Source organism: Octopus bimaculoides, chromosome 23, assembly GCF_046866305.1.
Source record: "Octopus bimaculoides isolate indiv1 chromosome 23, ASM4686630v1, whole genome shotgun sequence".
NCBI lineage: Eukaryota > Metazoa > Mollusca > Cephalopoda > Octopoda > Octopodidae > Octopus > Octopus bimaculoides.
The window spans coordinates 10,480,653-10,499,062 of record NC_142950.1 but is presented as its reverse complement, the minus strand read 5'-3'; the positions used below and the strand labels follow the sequence as shown (position 1 = coordinate 10,499,062).

General features: G+C 39.8%; 1 protein-coding gene across 1 annotated transcript in view; it reads right to left on the bottom strand.

Moving 5' to 3' along the window:
* The window catches only part of LOC106879720 (uncharacterized), a 28,583-nt gene extending 11,571 nt beyond the window's left edge, over positions 1-17,012 (bottom strand). The window contains exons 1-6 of the mRNA XM_089340653.1: positions 16,712-17,012; positions 6,447-6,675; positions 4,659-4,775; positions 3,252-3,371; positions 2,523-2,642; positions 1,787-1,909 (exon numbers count right to left, since the gene is read on the bottom strand). Coding sequence (XP_089196779.1) covers positions 1,787-1,909; positions 2,523-2,642; positions 3,252-3,371; positions 4,659-4,775; positions 6,447-6,675; positions 16,712-16,750 — 748 coding nt within the window. The 5' untranslated portion in view covers positions 16,751-17,012. The remainder of the gene's footprint in view (positions 1-1,786; positions 1,910-2,522; positions 2,643-3,251; positions 3,372-4,658; positions 4,776-6,446; positions 6,676-16,711) is intronic.
* Positions 17,013-18,410: the final 1,398 nt, after the last annotated feature.

Genomic DNA, 18,410 nt, shown 5'->3' with positions numbered 1-18,410 from the left:
ATGAGACACTGTCGGACATCTTAATGTCATTGAAGAAATTAAAGGGACGGGAAGAATGTCAAAAAGTCACCAGTAAACAACAACAACAACGACGACATCGGTGGCAACAAGAACAATAATAGTAAGTATAACAACAACAACAACAGTAGGTATAACAATTATGACACCAATAATAAAACAACAGCAACAGCACCACCACCAACAACAACAGCAGCAGCAACAGTAACAGGAACAACAACAACAACATCATCAACAACAACAGCAGCAACAACAGCAGCAACAACAACATCATCACCATCAACAACAGCAGCAACAACAACATCATCACCATCAACAACAGCAACATCATCATCATCATCACCATCAACAACAGCAGCAGCAACATCATCATCATCACCATCAACAGCAGCAGCAGCAACAACAACATCATCATCACCATCACCAACAACAGCAACATCATCATCATCACCATCAACAACAGCAGCAACAACAACAACAACAACAACAACAGCAGCAACAACACCAACAGTAAAGACAGCAAAAACAGTAACCACAGTAGCATCATCACCATCAACAACAGCAGCAACGCCACCAGCAACAACAACAGCAACAACAACAATAAAAACAAAAAAAAAAAGAAAACTGTTGGAAAACAGTTTATAGCAGAGACTCCAGCCAAGAAGATCTGAAGAATGAATTGTGATTCTGAAATATCATCAGACTATAAATAAAAACAACAACAAGAGTAACAAAAGATTTATTTACAGTGTTATTAACTAAACTTGTGAAGGTGGTGCCCCAGCATAGCCACAGTTCAATGATAGAAACCAGTGAAAGAATAAAAGCTTGGATATCTTGTGGATATTCAAAAACAAGTCTGCCCCTTCTCCCTGTATCACCACAATTCTCCATACAAAACCTGCCTTGATTTAGGGGCCTACATTAAGGGGAAGATTGTAGACCCCTAAATTCATTTGGAAAACTGTGCTGAAGCAGGTTGGAGGGGACAAAGTTATTTTAGAATATCTACAGGAGACCTGAGCTTTATTCTTTTACTAGTTTCAGTCAATAAAACACACACACACACACACACATCTATATGCACACACACACACATACATCTATATGCACACACACACACATACACACATCTATATGCACACACACACACACATATGCACACACACGTATAAACACATACACAGACATATACACACACGCATAATCACACACACATATATACAAACATACACACATAACACACACACACAATCACACACACATATACACACACACACATCTACATGCACACGCACATAGGCATATACACACATACATACACACACATACATACACGTATAAACACACACACAGATATATACACACACGCATAATCACACATAAATACACACACGCACAATCACACACACATACATACATATAAACTCACACACACACACACACACACACACACACACACACACACACACACACACACACACACACACACACACAATGGGCTTCTTTCAGTTTCTGTTTACCAAATGCCCTCACAAGGCTTTGGAAGGCTGGCCCAGAGTTATAGTCGAACACAGCTGTCTAAGGTGCCATGCAGAGGGTCTGAACCCAACTTGTCTGAAAAATAAGTTGGGATGGCCATAACTGCAATGCTTTTGGATCATGAGATTTACTCGATCTGAGCTGACCTGGGGCTAAAAAAAAAAAGAAAGAAATAAAAACATCAAACAACAAAACAAAAACCAACAAAAATCCCAACATGACATACCCAGCTGTGTTAGGTTGTAGATGAGGCCAACAGCATTTCGGATCACTCGTAGGTCTTTATGGTGCAGTGTCTTAAGCAGAGGTTTCACTCCATCTTCAGCAAGAATCTCCAGTCTACAGTTGTCTGCAAAGAAAGGAGGAGGATGCCACTAATTTCTTTCTCACTGTGTCCATGGAGTGGTGAGTTGTGGTGGCTGGGTGGGGGTTTGGGTGAGGGGTGGGGTGGGGTGGGGGTTTGGGTGAGGGGTGGGGTGGGGGTTAGGTGGTGCCAGGGGATATAATGGTGAGATCGTGATTTGGGGACATTTTTGTTGCTACCCCCCCCCCCCAACACATACTTCCCCTTCTTAATAAAGCCTAGTGTTTCTTATGAAGGATATGAAGAGCTATGTGAGGGCTGGCAACCTGGTGAAGTGGAGGGGGATCTGGTGACCTCTGGTATGGGGTGGGGCCTGCGGAGAACGAGAAAATGGTGATGGTCGTGGTGGGAGTGGTAAACAGAATGCTATCATCATCATTTAACGTCCACTTTTCAATTTGTTTTTTTTTAACAAAACTGTCCAATGAACGGGAACGTGAAACTCTGAGTAATAGCTTTTGTTATATTTCTGCTGCTTTTAAATAAAGCATATTACTCTACCTCTGGTATTTGAATACTCTTTTTTCCACCTTGTTGCACATTGCATGTGCTTACTCCGGTATATATAAACAAAATAAAACAAAGAAAAAATTCTTACTAGTAGTAGTCAAGATGGTTAGAATCGCAATTGTGTTACAGAGAGTGTCATGGTTCTTTGATTCCAATAAAGGAATCAAAGCTGGTATTGGTTGGCAGGGGTACACTTCAGCCTTGCAAGCTGTAAAAGAAAAAAATATTATAAGTTGATTTAAAAAAAGAGAAAAAATATCTCAAATCTCTATGTGAAAAAAAAAATGAATAAATAAATCCAAATAAATGTAAATTTTGCCAATGACCAGAGCACAATATATGAACCAAATTCTTGACCATAAAGATAAGATATGGACTTTTACTTTTGATGGACTATCTGTTTAACCATTTTGATGGATTGATTGATTAATAGGTATATAGAGGACCAGAATCATAGAGAGATAGGCAGATGGAGAGGTAGACAGATAGAGAGATAAATAGATAGAGAGATAGACAGATGGAGAATAGATGGGCAGAGAGATAGACAGACGAACAGATAGACAGACAGAGAGATAGGCAGACAGAGAGATGGACTGATAAATAGACAATGAGGTAGGTAGAGAAACAGTCAAACAGATAAGCAGATAGGCAGGCAGAGACAGATAGGCTGATAAGCAGGCAGCCAGCCAATCAGACAGATAAAGACTGACAGAGACTGACAGACAGGCTGGCAGTCAGACTGATAAACAGACAGCGAATTGTTTGCGTGAAAGGCGCAATGGAGTTAAAAAAAAAAAAAAAAACTGGTCATTTTTACCTGGCATTCTCATCAAGAAGTTACTTAGAGCCTGTGTTGTGATTCTGTTGAGTCGGTCATCTTTCCTCCGCAATAAGTCTATGAGAGGTGATAGGGTAACACTTGTTGGGCAGTCATCAACTAAAACAACAAACAAATATGGCAAAAACTTAGATCCAGGCATGTATATAGTCATAATAATGTAATAAAGAAATTGTGGAGCAAGGTGATGGTTAACCTTTTTTGTTACCAAGTTCCTATTGAAATACACTGCCTTTGTTTCATTTAATTTTTAAAATAATGAAGAATTTAGTAAAACAACTTCGTCATTATTAAACTGATGTTTGGAACTGACTGACATGAAATTTTTATAGAAGAAGATTTTAATTTAGATCGCTTCAAACCAGCTAATTTGTATTATAGAACCAAGGGGCAATCTCAGGTGAGTTACAGAACTCGTAAACAGAGTCATTTAATAGTTAACCAGTTTATTACCATATTTCTGTAGAAATATATTGGATTGGGGCATAATTATTGCGGCTTTTTTCAACAAATTTTATTCACAAAAACAACAACATGTAACAAAAACATCTTTAAATGATTATTCTGGAGCATATTCACCATCTACTTCAATTACTGCTTCCCATTTGCTTGGCAGATGGTCAGACCGTCATTCTTTTTGTTGAATAAAATTTGTTGAAAAAAAGCCGCAATAATTATGCACCAACCCAATTTCAATTAATTTTGAAAAGAATAAAAAATTTAGTAAAGCAGGGGCCCTGCCATGTCGAAAACGGTAGAGGAGTAGGGGCTGAAACTGGACATGATTCCTCCTGATGATGTTTTTAGCTACTTGATCCTATAAAGGAGCTGTTGAGGTAGAGAACCACGAAACATGGTTGGAATTCCTCACTGTCATTATTAAGTTGATTTATGGAACAAATTAAATATGAAATTTTTTATGGAAAAAGGTTTTAATTTAGATTACTTTCAAACAAGAAGTTTGTGTCATAGAACCAGGGGTGATCTCAAGCAGGTTGGTATGGAAAGGTTAAATACAAGGGGAAGTCAAAAATTATTGCACTTTCACCAAAACTTTTTTTAGGTTTGTGTGTCTGTGTTTGTCCCCCCAACATTGCTGGACAACCGATGCTGGTGTGCTTACGTCCCCGTAACTTAGCGGTTCGGCAAAAGAGACCGATAGAATAAGTACTAGGCTTACAAAGAATAAGTCCTGGGGTCGATTTGCTTGACTAAAGGCGGTGCTCCAGCATGGCTGCAGTCAAATGACTGAAACAAGTAAAAGAATTGTTTAATCCTTGCTTTTGTTTTAATCAATTACAGAAACACGAGTACGTATAATTTCTGACTTACCCCCTTATAATAAACACACAAGCAACATCGTTACAATCTTTAAGCTTTACTCACTTCTTTCGCTAATCTCCAAATAAAAAAGGGCTGCTGATAATTGTAGTTCAATATTATCCGAGTAGATGAGAATACGTAATGAGATCAAATGTGGGAACTCGATGGTCGGACTTTCCTCTGAAATAAAACAAAGCAGCATAGGTTCAATACCAATCAAAGTTAATCAAATCACAAATCATTGATATTTTGACATTTTTTTAAAGGTAACTACCGAGAAGAATTGTTAGAGTGGTCGACAAAATATTACATGGCATTTTGTCTATCTTTATGCTCTGGGTTCAAATTCCACTGAGGTCCACTTTACCTTTCATCTTTTCAGGGTCAATAAAATAAGTACCTGTTGAAAACTGGGGTTGATGTAATTGACTCTTCCCTCCCCTAAAATTTGGTGGCCCTGTGCCAAAATTTGAAACCAGTATTTTAACATTTTAATATACATCGTTAATATTCTGTGTTGATATCAGTTGCATGTCCTTGCCTTGGTTTGAACCTGGAACTTGTTTTTTGCTCTCCAATTAGGAAAACGGTTCTGTGGTTAAGAAACTCACCTTGTAATCACTTAGTTTTGGAGTTCAGTCCTGCTGCATTGTGCCTTGAGTAAGTATCATCAATAATGCAGTATTGCATCAGAGAAATGTTTCACGTGTGGCCGGGCGATGCCGACAAGCCACTCGAAACCAGACACACAAGTAATGAAGAGGGATATGTATGAGAGGCGAAAAAGCCTCAATGATATGTATTATGAACAGTATGAACATTTGTAAGAGGCTTGTTGCCTCACCTAAGAGAACAATGTTTTCGGGGATTGAGCGATTGGTGGGCGTTGCTTGTTCCCCCCCCCCCCATTTATTCAATATTATCATTTCCATTACACATACCATTATGTCTTTGCCCAGCCCCGCAGCTTCTTTTTCTTCTATGTAAGGACGTCATGGCCAATGAAATGAAATAAAGTATCATCAATAATAACCCCAGGCTGACAAATTACCATGTGAGTGGATTTCATAGGTGAAAACTGTAAGGAAGCCTGCCCTCAGAGTGTGTGTGTGTGTGTGTGTGTGTGTGTGTGTGTGTGTGTGTGTGTGTGTGCGTGTGTGTGTGTGTTTGGGCAGACTATTGAATGTTGTTATACATCGCTGGTCACAATGTGCTTCGCATCACTTTAGCTTTTAGATGGTACTCCACCTCTTGCTTGGTGAGCAGGTCAACATTCTCCTTGATTGAGGGCTGTTCTGTCAGGGTTAACCATTTATATCTGTGTGGACAGGAGCAACAAGAAAATGAAGTGTTTTGCTCAAGAAGACAACCTGCTGCTCAGTCTGGGAATTGAACCTACAATCTAGTGTTCATGAGTGCAACACTCTAACCACTAAGCTATGTGCCTTCACACCTTCGCGCACACGTGTGTGTGAGTGCATACATGTGTGTATGTGCATGTGTGTGTGTGTGTACATGTGTGTATGTGCATGCATGTGTGTGTGTGTGTGTGTGCTTTGTTTGTTCCTTACCACAGCTTGACAATCAGTGTTGGTTTGTTTATGTCCCCCATAACTTAGTGGTTCAGCAAAAGAGACTGCTAGAATAAGAACCAGGCTTAAAAAAGAAAAAAACTAAGTACTAGTAGTGATGTGTTCAACCAAAAGCCCTTCAAAGGCAGTGCTCCAGCGTGGCCGCAGTCCAATGAGTGAAACAAGTAAAAAATAAAAGACGATGTTCTAATAACAACAACAACATTATCATCATCATCATGATCAACAGCAGTTTCCAAGGGACCAAATATTTACTGACCTGTCTCCAAGTAACGCAACAGATTCACAAGGGCCTGCTTCTCCATCTCTGATGGCTCGTGGTCATAAAGATTTCCTATGAATCCAAACTGCTTGTTGTCAGCATAGCAACAGCCGCAGGTGAGGAAATGAAAGAAGCATTTGAGAATATACTGGACACTATTTCGGACACTGTCCAGTACCTTCTTGCTGTTGGATTTCTCTGTTATCAGATGTGACAAGTCACATTCCTGGCAAAACAAGAAAATACATTCATGATATTAGTAGTAGTAGTAGTAGTAGTAGTAGTAGTAGTAGTAGTAGTAGTAGTAGTAGTAGTAGTAGTAGTAGTAAAACACTGTATGCAGGTCCTTTCCATTTTCTTTCATGCAGATAAATTTTTCACTATAGACCTTAATGGTCGTAAAGACACTATTTCAGTGGATAGACTAAAAAAGGCCTTCATAGAGAAAACTGTCTCTGTTCCCACTGCAGACGACACACGCACAGCATTACAAACATGGCCTGAACTCCCACCTTCACATTCCATGACTACCATTGGGATTGATCAGATACTGGACAAGGATTCTGGATTATTTTTCTGGTTTTTTACTTCATTTTTGAGAGTGGTCAGGTTCATTTTCAGTATTCTTGTTTGTAAGAGCAGTCAAGTTTTTTTCAGATATTCTCATTTTAAAAATCATCTCTGGCTAATCGTTGAGAGGACATTGGTGTTGCCTTGGTGGAGGTTTGCGCTCTCTGAGTGCTCTTATTATTATTATTGTAGGGATATACACCACAGGAAGACAAAATGGAAAAAGCAGAACCAAAGGAGACACACAAGATAGAGAATTGATGATGATGTCACAGGATATCTGTTGAAAGAGCTTTGATGTTATATAATAATCCTCATCATCTACATCATCATTGTTTTCAACATTATCATCATAGGCGCAGGAGTGGCTGTGTGGTAAGTAGCTTGTCTACCAACCACATGGTTCCGGGTTCAGTCCCACTGTGTGGCACCTTGGGCAAGTGTCTTCTACTATAGCCTCGGGCTGACCAAAGCCTTGTGAGTGGATTTGGTAGACGGAAACTGAAAGAAGCCTGTCGTATACATGTATATGTATATATATATATATATGTGTGTGTATGTGTGTGTTTGTATGTGTGTGTTTGTCCCCCCAACATCGCTTGACAACCGATGCTGGTGTGTTTACGTCCCCGTAACTTAGCAGTTCGGCAAAAGAGACCGATAGAATAAGTACTAGGCTTCCAAAGAATAAGTCCTGGGGTCGATTTGCTCGACCAAAGGCTGTACTCCAGCATGGCCGCAGTCAAAGGACTGAAACAAGTAAAAGAGTAAAAGAGTTGTCAACATCATCATCATCAAATGTCTGCCTCCTTCTTATTGTCATGATCATTATCCCTTTGACTTGGCTTGATGACTGACGGTTCAGGAGGAAGACTATCCACATCAACAGTAGGTCAACAAGGTCAACATGGAACATGCAAGTCTGGTCACATCTGCAATGGAAAAATCCAGTGTTGGGTGCATTGCTGTAATGTTGCAGTCAGTGCTGCGTTAAGGCATGGACACACAGGGCAGTTTGTCCAGAGACCCTCATAAGTTTAGGGGCCCAATTCATATCTGTGACTGGCACTTGATAAATAAATACTATAGGGCTCCAGTGCATTGATTCACCTAAGGGCCTATAATGCTGCAAAGGGAGCCCTGGTTGCAGTTCTTCTACCATAGAGCTTCTGTCCTCAAGGAGCATTCCCTGTGAGCATTCTGGAAGAAGACATACAGGTGAATGGTGTATTATCAGGCCTTCTGGTCAGAGACTATGGTAGACCACTGGCAGTGGTCACTGTGAGAGGCACCAGGGAATTTCTTCAGAGAGTTCTTGTACCTCTTCTTCATCTTTGGTACTCTTCTGTTACTGTAGCCAGTGGAGTATTCACTGAATGGCACGATCATGGGCAGGCAATGCCCCCCCCCCACAATTGTGGAAATCTGCCTCACTTAGCACCATTTTTTTTTATGGTATGGACTCAATACTGGCCCTGGGGGTGATGGAGGTATTATCCAACAGGCCCTTTTTAAGACAATAGCATGTGATTGGAAGACTATCTGGTTGTTATTTCTAGCAGATCGAGTGACCACATATAGGTTCCTCATTGACTTTATTTTCATATGTGTATGTTACAACATCTTTTAGCTGTGGCCATGCTGGGGCACTTCCTGAAAGGGTTTGGTTAAGCAAATTGACCACGGTACTTATATTTTAAGTTTGGAGCTTATTCTATAGCATAGGTTCTCAAAGTGGGCACTACCACCCACCAGTAAGAGCTGAGATGGTCCAGGTGGGTGCTGGTGCCTAAAGGGGCGGTGGGGGAGCGGTAGAGAAAATGGAGGCATTGGGAGGAAGGCAGTGAATTGGGGGACGCTATGAATTTATTATATTATTATAGTATTGCATACAGATTATATAATATTATATTAAATATCAAATGATTCATAGTATATATATATATATATATATATATATTAGTAAAATATAAAATATTTATTTATACATAAAAATAGGGGGGGGGGGGGCGCTGAGGGTAATATGTGGCTATGAGGGGGGCAGTGGCCCAAAAAGTTTGAGAACTTCTATTCTATAGGATCTTGAGAACTTCTATTCATGAAGACCGATGATCAAAAGCATTCTATTTATGGATAAAGGGAAAAGACCCCCTTTCAGTCATGAATGACCAAGAGATTGCACCTAGAAAGTTACCCTCTGAGGCACATGTCCAGGCAAGGCTGTTTATGGAAGACCAGCAATCACCCATGCATACCAGCCTCCCCTCTCCATGCCACCGAAGTTATCCAAGGGAAAGGCAAAAGGGGCCGATACAGCTTGGCACCAGGGATGTTGCAACTCATTTCTACAGCTGAGTAAACAGGAGCAATGTGAAATAAAGTGTCTTGCTCAAGAACACAACACACAGCCTGGTCTGGGAATTAAACTCACTACCTCATGATTGAGAGCCTGGTGTTCTAACCACTGAGCCTTATGCCTTCCATTTATGACCATCCTATTTTATTCCTCCTATTAGATAATGGCACCCTAGGAGCCCCCCATCCATTGGAATAAGAACACATTAATGGCCCACTTGTTGTGAACCCCTGCTATAGGGTGTGGCAGTATCCCAGTTAGAAACCACTGGCATTGAGGTACCTTCAGTAACTCTTGTTGTTGAGCACTAGATCAGCTCTGATTGAGCAGACCAAGCATAACCATCCTGTTGTAGGATGTGCCATGTTGTTGCTGGCACTCCGTCGCTTACGACGTCGAGGGTTCCAGTTGATCTGATCAACGGAACAGCCTGCTCGTGAAATTAACGTGCAAGTGGCTGAGCACTCCACAGACATGTGTACCCTTAACGTAGTTCTCGGGGATATTCAGCGTGACACAGTGTGACAAGGCTGACCCTTTGAATTACAGGCACAACAGAAACAGGAAGTAAGAGTGAGAGAAAGTTGTGGTGAAAGAGTACAGCAGGGTTCGTCACCATCCCTTGCCGGAGCCACATGGAGCTTTAGGTGTTTTCGCTCAATAAACACTCACAACGCCCAGTCTGGGAATCGAAACCGCGATCCTATGACCGCGAGTCCGCTGCCCTAACCACTGTGCCATTGCGCCTCCACAGGATGTGCCATGTAGGACTAGATTATCTAGATTATCTTCGTTAAGAAATTAAGATGTGATTTGAAGATGTGATTTGTCTGATATCTCTAGCAGCTCTGGTGGTTATGTAGAGACTCAATCTTCTTGTTTAGCTCCCAAGTCAGCCCTGATCAAAGGAAATCCACACATGACCATCTTATCTTACTAGTGCTACATAGGACTACATGGTCTAATGTACACTTCTTTTACTTAAGACAATAAGGTGTGATCTGAAGAAGATTTGGCTATTATTTCTAGCAGCTCTGGTAATCTATAAAAGCTCAATCATGTTGCCGTTGCTGTTTAGCCCCAGGTTGGCTCTTATCAAGCAGACCTATAATCAAAGGAAATCCACATCTGACCATCTAGACTATATTATTTAATGTACCCTTTCATTGAAGAAAATTTGGCTGTTATTTCTAGCACCTCTGATGACCACATAAAGGTTGGATCTTGTTGTCCAGCAACAACAACGACCAGCTTTAAAAGAACAACTATGGCAGTTATTGTTTAGTATACAATAGTATTGTGGGGTGTAGTGGGAGGAAGGGTGTGATGAGAGGGGGGAGTCAGAGCTCAACAAGGCCTGGAGTGAGAGTGGGGAGGGGGCAAGGATGGATGGTGGTGGTGGAAGGTGTATGTCTGTGTCACAAGACCACCAAGAAGACAGATGTCACTACGGTGAAATGGTTATAATTAGAGAATTTTACGTGCTAATTGCTAATTAGAGGTCAAAGGTACTCACACACACATACACACACGTGTGTGTGTGTGTGTGTGTGTGTGTGTGTGTGTGTGTACGTTTGTATCTGTACATTTGTATGTGTATGTATGTGTGAACATGTATGCGTGTGAGCGTGTATGTGTGTGAGCGTGTATGCATGTTTGTGTGTGTATGTGTGTGTATGTTTGTATGTGTGTGTGTATGTTTGTATGTATGTATGTTTGTATGTATGTGTATGTTTGTATGTGCGTGTGTATGTATATGTGTGTATATATATTTGTATGTGCATGTATATTTGTATGTGCATGCTGTTGGCACAATGCCTGTGTGTGTGCGCATGCGTGCATGTTTATGTGCTTGTATGTGTTTGCATATGAATGTTTGTTTTGACACAATCCACATGTATGTGTGTCTGCCTTATGCCTGTGAGTGAGTTTTCCTGTGTATATGTGGTATGTGTGTTTTCGTATGCATGTGAATGTTTCTGTGTGTGTGTGTGTGTGTGTGTGTGCTTTTAGTGTTATAACTGTGTGTGTGAGCATGTGCGTATATATATATATATATATATATATATATATATGTGTGCATGTGTGTATATTTATATATCTGTGTGCATGTGTGTGTGTGTGTATATATATATATATATATATCTGTGTGTGCATGTGTATATATTTGTGTGTGTGCGCAGATCTGAATGTATCATCATCATCATCGTTTAACGTTCGCTTTCCATGCTAGCATGGGTTGGATGATTTGACTGAGGACTGGTGAAACCAGATGGCTACACCAGGCTCCAATCTGATCTGGGAGAGTTTCTACAGCTGGATGTGGGTGTTTAATCACAGGCCTGATTAATTAAGGTTGATAAATTGATGGTTTGAGCAGTTTTTGTAAAGGTGCCAAGTGTCATACGATAGCGGAAATGTTTAAATTTAATTCACTGCAAGGAAAATAAATACATAAACAAATATTCATAAATAAATAAATAAATAAATAAATAAATAAATACATATACATGTGGCTGTGTGGTAAGATGCTTGCTCCCCAACTACGTTGTTCCAGGTTCAGTCTCGTTGTGTGGCACCTTGAGCAAATGTTTTCTACTATAGCCTTGGTCTGACCAAAGCCTTGTGAGTGGATTTGGTAGAAGGAAACTGAAAGAAGCCCGTTGTGTGTGTGTGTGTGTATGTGTGTGTGTGTGTGTGTGTGTGTGTGTGTGTGTGTGTGTGTGTGTGTGTGTGTGTGTGTGTGTGTGTGTGTGTGTGTGTGTGTGTGTGTGTGTGTATATATATATATAGATAGATAGATATACACACATACATACATATACATGTGTGTGTGCGTTTGTCCCCCTCCACTGTTTGACAACTGATGTTGGTGTGTTTACATCCTTGTAACTTAGTGGTTCAGCAAATGAGACAATAGAATAAGAACCAGGTTTTTAAAAACATAAGTACTGGGGTCAATACATTTGACTAAAAATTCTTCAAGGCAGTACCCCAGCATGGCCACAGTCTAATGACTGAAACAAGTAAAAAGAAAAATATATATGAAGGGGTACCCCCAAAATAAACCGGAATTTTGCAATATTAATGTATTCATTTTTACGTTTACGCTTTTATTGCCTTCAAAGTATTCTCCATTTGAAGCAATGCATCGGTCCAGGCACGTTTTGTACTGTTGGAGGAAGTGCTAGAACTCTTGTGAAGTGATGCTTTTAAACGCCTCTGTTGTTTTTCCTTTACCTCTTCCCCATCTTCAAATTCCGTAGTACCAGTTTTAATCACTAGTGATGACCTAACTGTTCTTTCAGTTCACGACACGCATTGAGTCATGACTGCTTTTGATTTCCATGAGCAAGTGAGACACAAATTTTGCTGCAACTCTATTAATTCACAATTCCTTGCTCCAAATTCATTGGTAGGAGCTCCAGGACACACCAGCTGTATCAACAAGTTCATCAATTGTTCAAAGACTGTCCTCCAAAATCAGTTCATGAATTTTGATGATGCTTTCATTCATTCAGGAGATTGACGGTCACCTTGAACAAGAGTAGTCTTCGAGCAACAAGTGACCATTCTTAAAGCATGAAAACCACTTGTAAACTTATGAAAACATTATAACAACTTGACATAAAAACAATTATTAATATGTGTGTGTGTGTGCGTGTGCGTGTGCGTGTGCGTGTGTGTGTGTGTGTGTGTGTGTGTGTGCATTGAGCTGGCAGATTTGTTAGCACCCCGGGCAAAGTGCTTAGCAGTGTTTCATCCATTGTTACGTTCTGAGTTCAAATTCTGCCAAGGTTCATCCTTTTGAGGTAAAAAAAATAAGCACTAGTTGATCACTAGAGCTGATGAGATCAGCTAAACATCACCCCCGGGATTACTGGCCTTGTGCCAAAATTTGAAATTAATATATATGTGTGCGTGTGTGCATTAACTCAATGCAAATTATTGTATGAAAGATGATGGCAGTCTTTGGTAGACTGAGAAAGATGGTTTTGCAATTTCTGGCAGAACGACTTGCAAAGATGATTTGTTTATAGGGATCAAATGTTTGTGCTGCCCATTAGCTCACTCCCTCCATCAAATTGGCATTACTTGAACAGGTGTACGATGTACTTCACATCAGGTGTCAAATTGATCCTGTGCAGGTGCATGATGTACCTCACACCAGGTGTTGAAGTGAGCCTGAACAGATGCACAATGTACCTCACATTAGGTGTTGAAGTGATCCAGAACAGATGGACAATGTACCTCACATCAGGTGTCAAAGTTATCCTGTACAAGTGCATGATGTACCTCACACCAGGTGTCAAAATGATCCTGAACAGATGCACACTGTACCTCACATCAGGTGTCAAAGTGACCCTGAACAGATGGACAATGTACCTCATGTCAGGTGTCGAAGTGATCACAGAGCAACAAGAGATGACACGTTTGGCTGAAGAACACAATGCACCACCCAGTCAAGGAATTGAAACTGTGACCTTGTGATTGGGAGTGCAACACCCTAACCACTAGGCCCTCAACACATGAAAGAATCTCCCTGAAATAACTCCTCTCCTGTTATCTTCAGAAAAGACATAAGAGGAAAAAAAAACATTTGGATGTGTCTCTGATTAGACAATGACCAAAACAAAAACAACCACCCCTCACTCAATTGGATGGTCACAATTGGAATGTCTTCGATCATAGGGTCTGCTCAATCAAAGCTAATGACAACAAAAACAAGCTTCAAAGTGGTTGCTTGATCTGTTAGAAATAACATCCAAAAGTCTCAAAATATGAGGAAGGCATTATATAAAAAAAAAATGCAGGGTATACACTGAATAATGTAGTCCAGGTTAGTATGTCTGAATATATACTCTTACTCGTTTCAGTCATTTGACTGTGGCCATGCTGGAGCACCGCTTTTAGTCGAGCAAATCGATCCCAGGACTTATTCTTTGTAAGCCTAGTACTTATTCTATCGTTCTCTTTTGCCGAACCGCTAAGTTACGGGGACGTACACACACCAGCATCGGTTGTCAAGCGATGTTGGGGGGGACAAACACAGACACACAAACATATACACACATATACATATACATATATATACACATATACGATGGGCTTCATTCAGTTTCCATCTACCAAATCCATTCACAAGGCTTTGGTCGGCCCAAGGCTATAGTAGAAGACACTTGCCCAAGGCGCCACGCAGTGGGACTGAACCCGGGACCATGTGGTTGGTAAGCAAGCAACTTACCACACAGCCACTCCTACGCCTATGTTTATATAAATATAAAAATCCAAAATGAAGGTCGTGGTTGGACTGGCTTTGATCATAATTCTGTTCAACCAAGCCTCACCTGGAGATAAACAACATCAACAAGAGTAATAATGTGAGGGAGGAAGAAAACCTCAATGTGGTTAATTGATCTGCCAAAAATAGCAGCTAAACTTCCCTCAAATACACCACCATACTCTCGTGTCTTGGATATTGGCATCTATTGAGCTACCATTCTTTGTTGAAATGAATGAAAGACTCCACTTCATATCTGTTTTATTAGACAACATTCAATACAACACACACACATATATATATTGATAAACAACAATATATATATATTGATAAACAACAATATATACATATTAATAAATTAACAAGCAACAGCACACACAAATGTGTATATAGTGATAAACCATACACAGACATGCATATATATATATATATATATATATAAACAATTATGTACATACAAATATATATACACACACATACATATATATATAAACAATCATATACATACATATAAACACATACACACACACAAACAATAAATTATATACATATACATATAAACAATAAATCATATACATACATATACACACATATACATAAATTATATACATATGCACACATATATATACTATTATATACACACACAAATAGATTATATACATACATACACATATATAAACAATAAATTATATACATACATATATACTCATATATAAACAAATTATATACATACACATAAATAAAAACACACATATTTATATATAAACATCTGCTAATAACATGCACAATAAATATACATACATATATATATATATATATATATATATATATATATATATATTAGAGGAAAAAGCAAAACTAAGGTAGAACGAGTATCTCCAGTCATGCAGAATAATTTAATTGGGATAAGGTGAATTTGAAGTCTTACAACCGTTTCTGGGATAACCCAAGTGGTAGGCTAACATGCCCACGCACTGGGTATTCCGCCATCAGAGACAAGGTATGAATAGTTTAGACGGGGAAAATTTACAGTTTACAAGGAATAAAATAGAAGAATAAAAGAATGATTTTCAGGTGATTTTAACCAAAGAACTGTATCTTCATGGAAGTACCGACCAGCATCCATATCCTCTGGACAAAGACAAGTTATGAACATTATTCTCCTGCCTATATTCTTCTAACTACCTTTACTTTTTATTCTCCTAGTTACTCTTTTATTCTTCTATTTTATTCTTTATAAACTGTGAATATATTTTATTCCTTGTAAACTGTAAATTTTCCCCGTCTTAAAATATTCATACCCTGTCTCTGATGACGAAATACTCAGTGAGTGGACATGCTAACCTACCACCTGGGTTATTCGAGAAATGGCTGTAAGACTTCAAATTCACCTTACCCTAACTAAATTATGCTCAATGACTTGACATACATGTTCTGTCTTGGTTTTGCTTTTTCCTCTCTAATATAATATATACCTGCTATAACAGAACCCTAATACGAATCCCTAGATCCAGCCTCAGGTGTGAACTTAGAACCTAACAGATGACTAACTATGGCACTTATTCAGCGTACCTATTCATTTTGATCACAAGTGAACTAAACCCCACATATTCTACACACACACACACACATATATATTGTGCTCTGTTTATCATTTTCTCCACATTTTTTTATGACGTCCTGTGCATCTATATATACATGTAGATGTAAATTTGTACATACATGTACGTATATATACATATACTCACATATTATTTGTATTATATATATACTCTTTACTAATACGTATAAATATTAATTAGCAGATATATGTGTGTGTGTATAATTTATTGTTTATATAAAAGTGTGTGTCTGTGTGTGAGCACATTAATAAACAACACACAAACATGTTTATACTGATAAACAATACACAATAAATATATACACACACACACACCTATATGTGTAAAAAAGTGTGTGTGTGTGTGTACATGCTGATTAATGAATGACAGTAACATCACTTATGTTTAAATTAATAAACTTCAATTAAAAAACAAATGAGAAATGTTTTCATACCTCGAAAAGTTCTGCACAGGTCTTTCGTCGTTGTTCCATGTCTTGACAATGTTAAGGTGACTGTCTCAGTCAAGGTACTGTTGATTAGGTGGGGAACACAGTGTAATGGTGGTGGTGGTAGTACTGGGTGGTAGTGATAGTGGTAGAGCTGGCGGTGGTGGTGGTGGTGGTACTACTGGATGGTAGTAGTAGTAGTGACGGTAATGACAATAATGGTGCCGGTGGAGGTGGTGGTGTTTGTGATAGTGGTGCTGATGGTGATAGCAGGGGTTGTGGTGGTGATAGTGAAAGTCATAGAGGTGATGACTGTTGTAATGGTAGTGGTGGTTGCAGTTTTGGTGGTGGTTGTGACAGTGATGATGAAAGTGGTGTTGGTGGTAGTTGTGTTAGCGGTGGTGGTGGCGATGGTGGTGGTGGTGATAGTGGTGGTGGTGGTGATAGTGGTAGTGGTGGTGATAGTGGTAGTGGTGATAGTGACAGAGATAGTAGTTGTAATGGTAGCTGTTTTGATGATGATACTGAAAGTAATGAAGGTAGCACTGAATGGTAGTGGTGGTGGTACTAAAGTTGGGCTGTAGTAATGACAGTAGTACAGATGGTGTTGATGGTCATGACGGTTGATTGCGGTGGTTATGGTGGTAGTAGTATTAGTAGTACTAGTAAGTTATGGCAGTGGTGGCTAGTGTCTGTGAAAGAAGTGATGGTTGTAGTGTTGGTAGTGGTAGAGGTGGTGGTAGTAGTTTTGAAAGTGATGTTAGTCTTGGGTGGTGGTTGTAGTAATGCTAGTGGTGGCCAACAGTTGCAGTGTTGGTGGCAGTAGTAGTAATGGGAGTGGTGATCGTCTCAGGACGTTGTAGTGTAGGTAGTAGCGGGCAGTAGTGGTGGTGGTGGCGGAGTCTTGTGGAGGTGGTGGTAATCTTAGGGAAGCAGTGGTTGTGATGATAGCATAGAGGGTGGTGGTCATGGCAGTGATTCCAATAATGATAGTTATTATCGAAATCGAGTTAAATTTGACGTCTGGCACTCATGCCAACGTCGTCTTCTTCATCGGACATGAAACTCAGCTTGAGAAGACTTATTGGGGCAAGCGAAAGTGAAATCGGGATGGCACCTGTGCCCGTGGCATACGTAAGGACTTTCGAGCGAGATCGTTGCCAGTGCCCCTAGATTGGCTCTTGTGCGGGTGGCAGTTAAAAAACACCATTTGAGCGTGGCTGTTGCCAGTATCGCCTGACTGGCCTTCGTGCCGGTGACACGTAAAAGCACCTACTACACTCTCGGAGTGGTTGGCATTAGGAAGGGCATCCAGCTGTAGAAACTCTGCCAAATCAGATTGGAGCCTGGTGTAGCCTTCGGGTTCCACCAGTCCTCAGTCAAATTGTCCAACCCATGCTGGCATGGAAAGCGGACGTTAAATGACGATGATGATGATGATGATGATTGTAGGTGTTGTTGTTGTTATTGTTGTTTGTGTGGCATGTATTTAGCCTCAACTCTGTCCTTAATGATCAACCCTATGAGCAAAAAAAAAAAACAAAAACACTCTGGCCATGACCTCCCTGTCTTATTATATATCAAAAACTACATTGGCTAGTCTAACGTGTCCTTCCATCTTATTTTTAACATGGTAAGAGTATCATTTTGGAGATTTTGGCTACTATTTCTAGCAAGCAAAACCTCCACATAGAGACTGACTCAT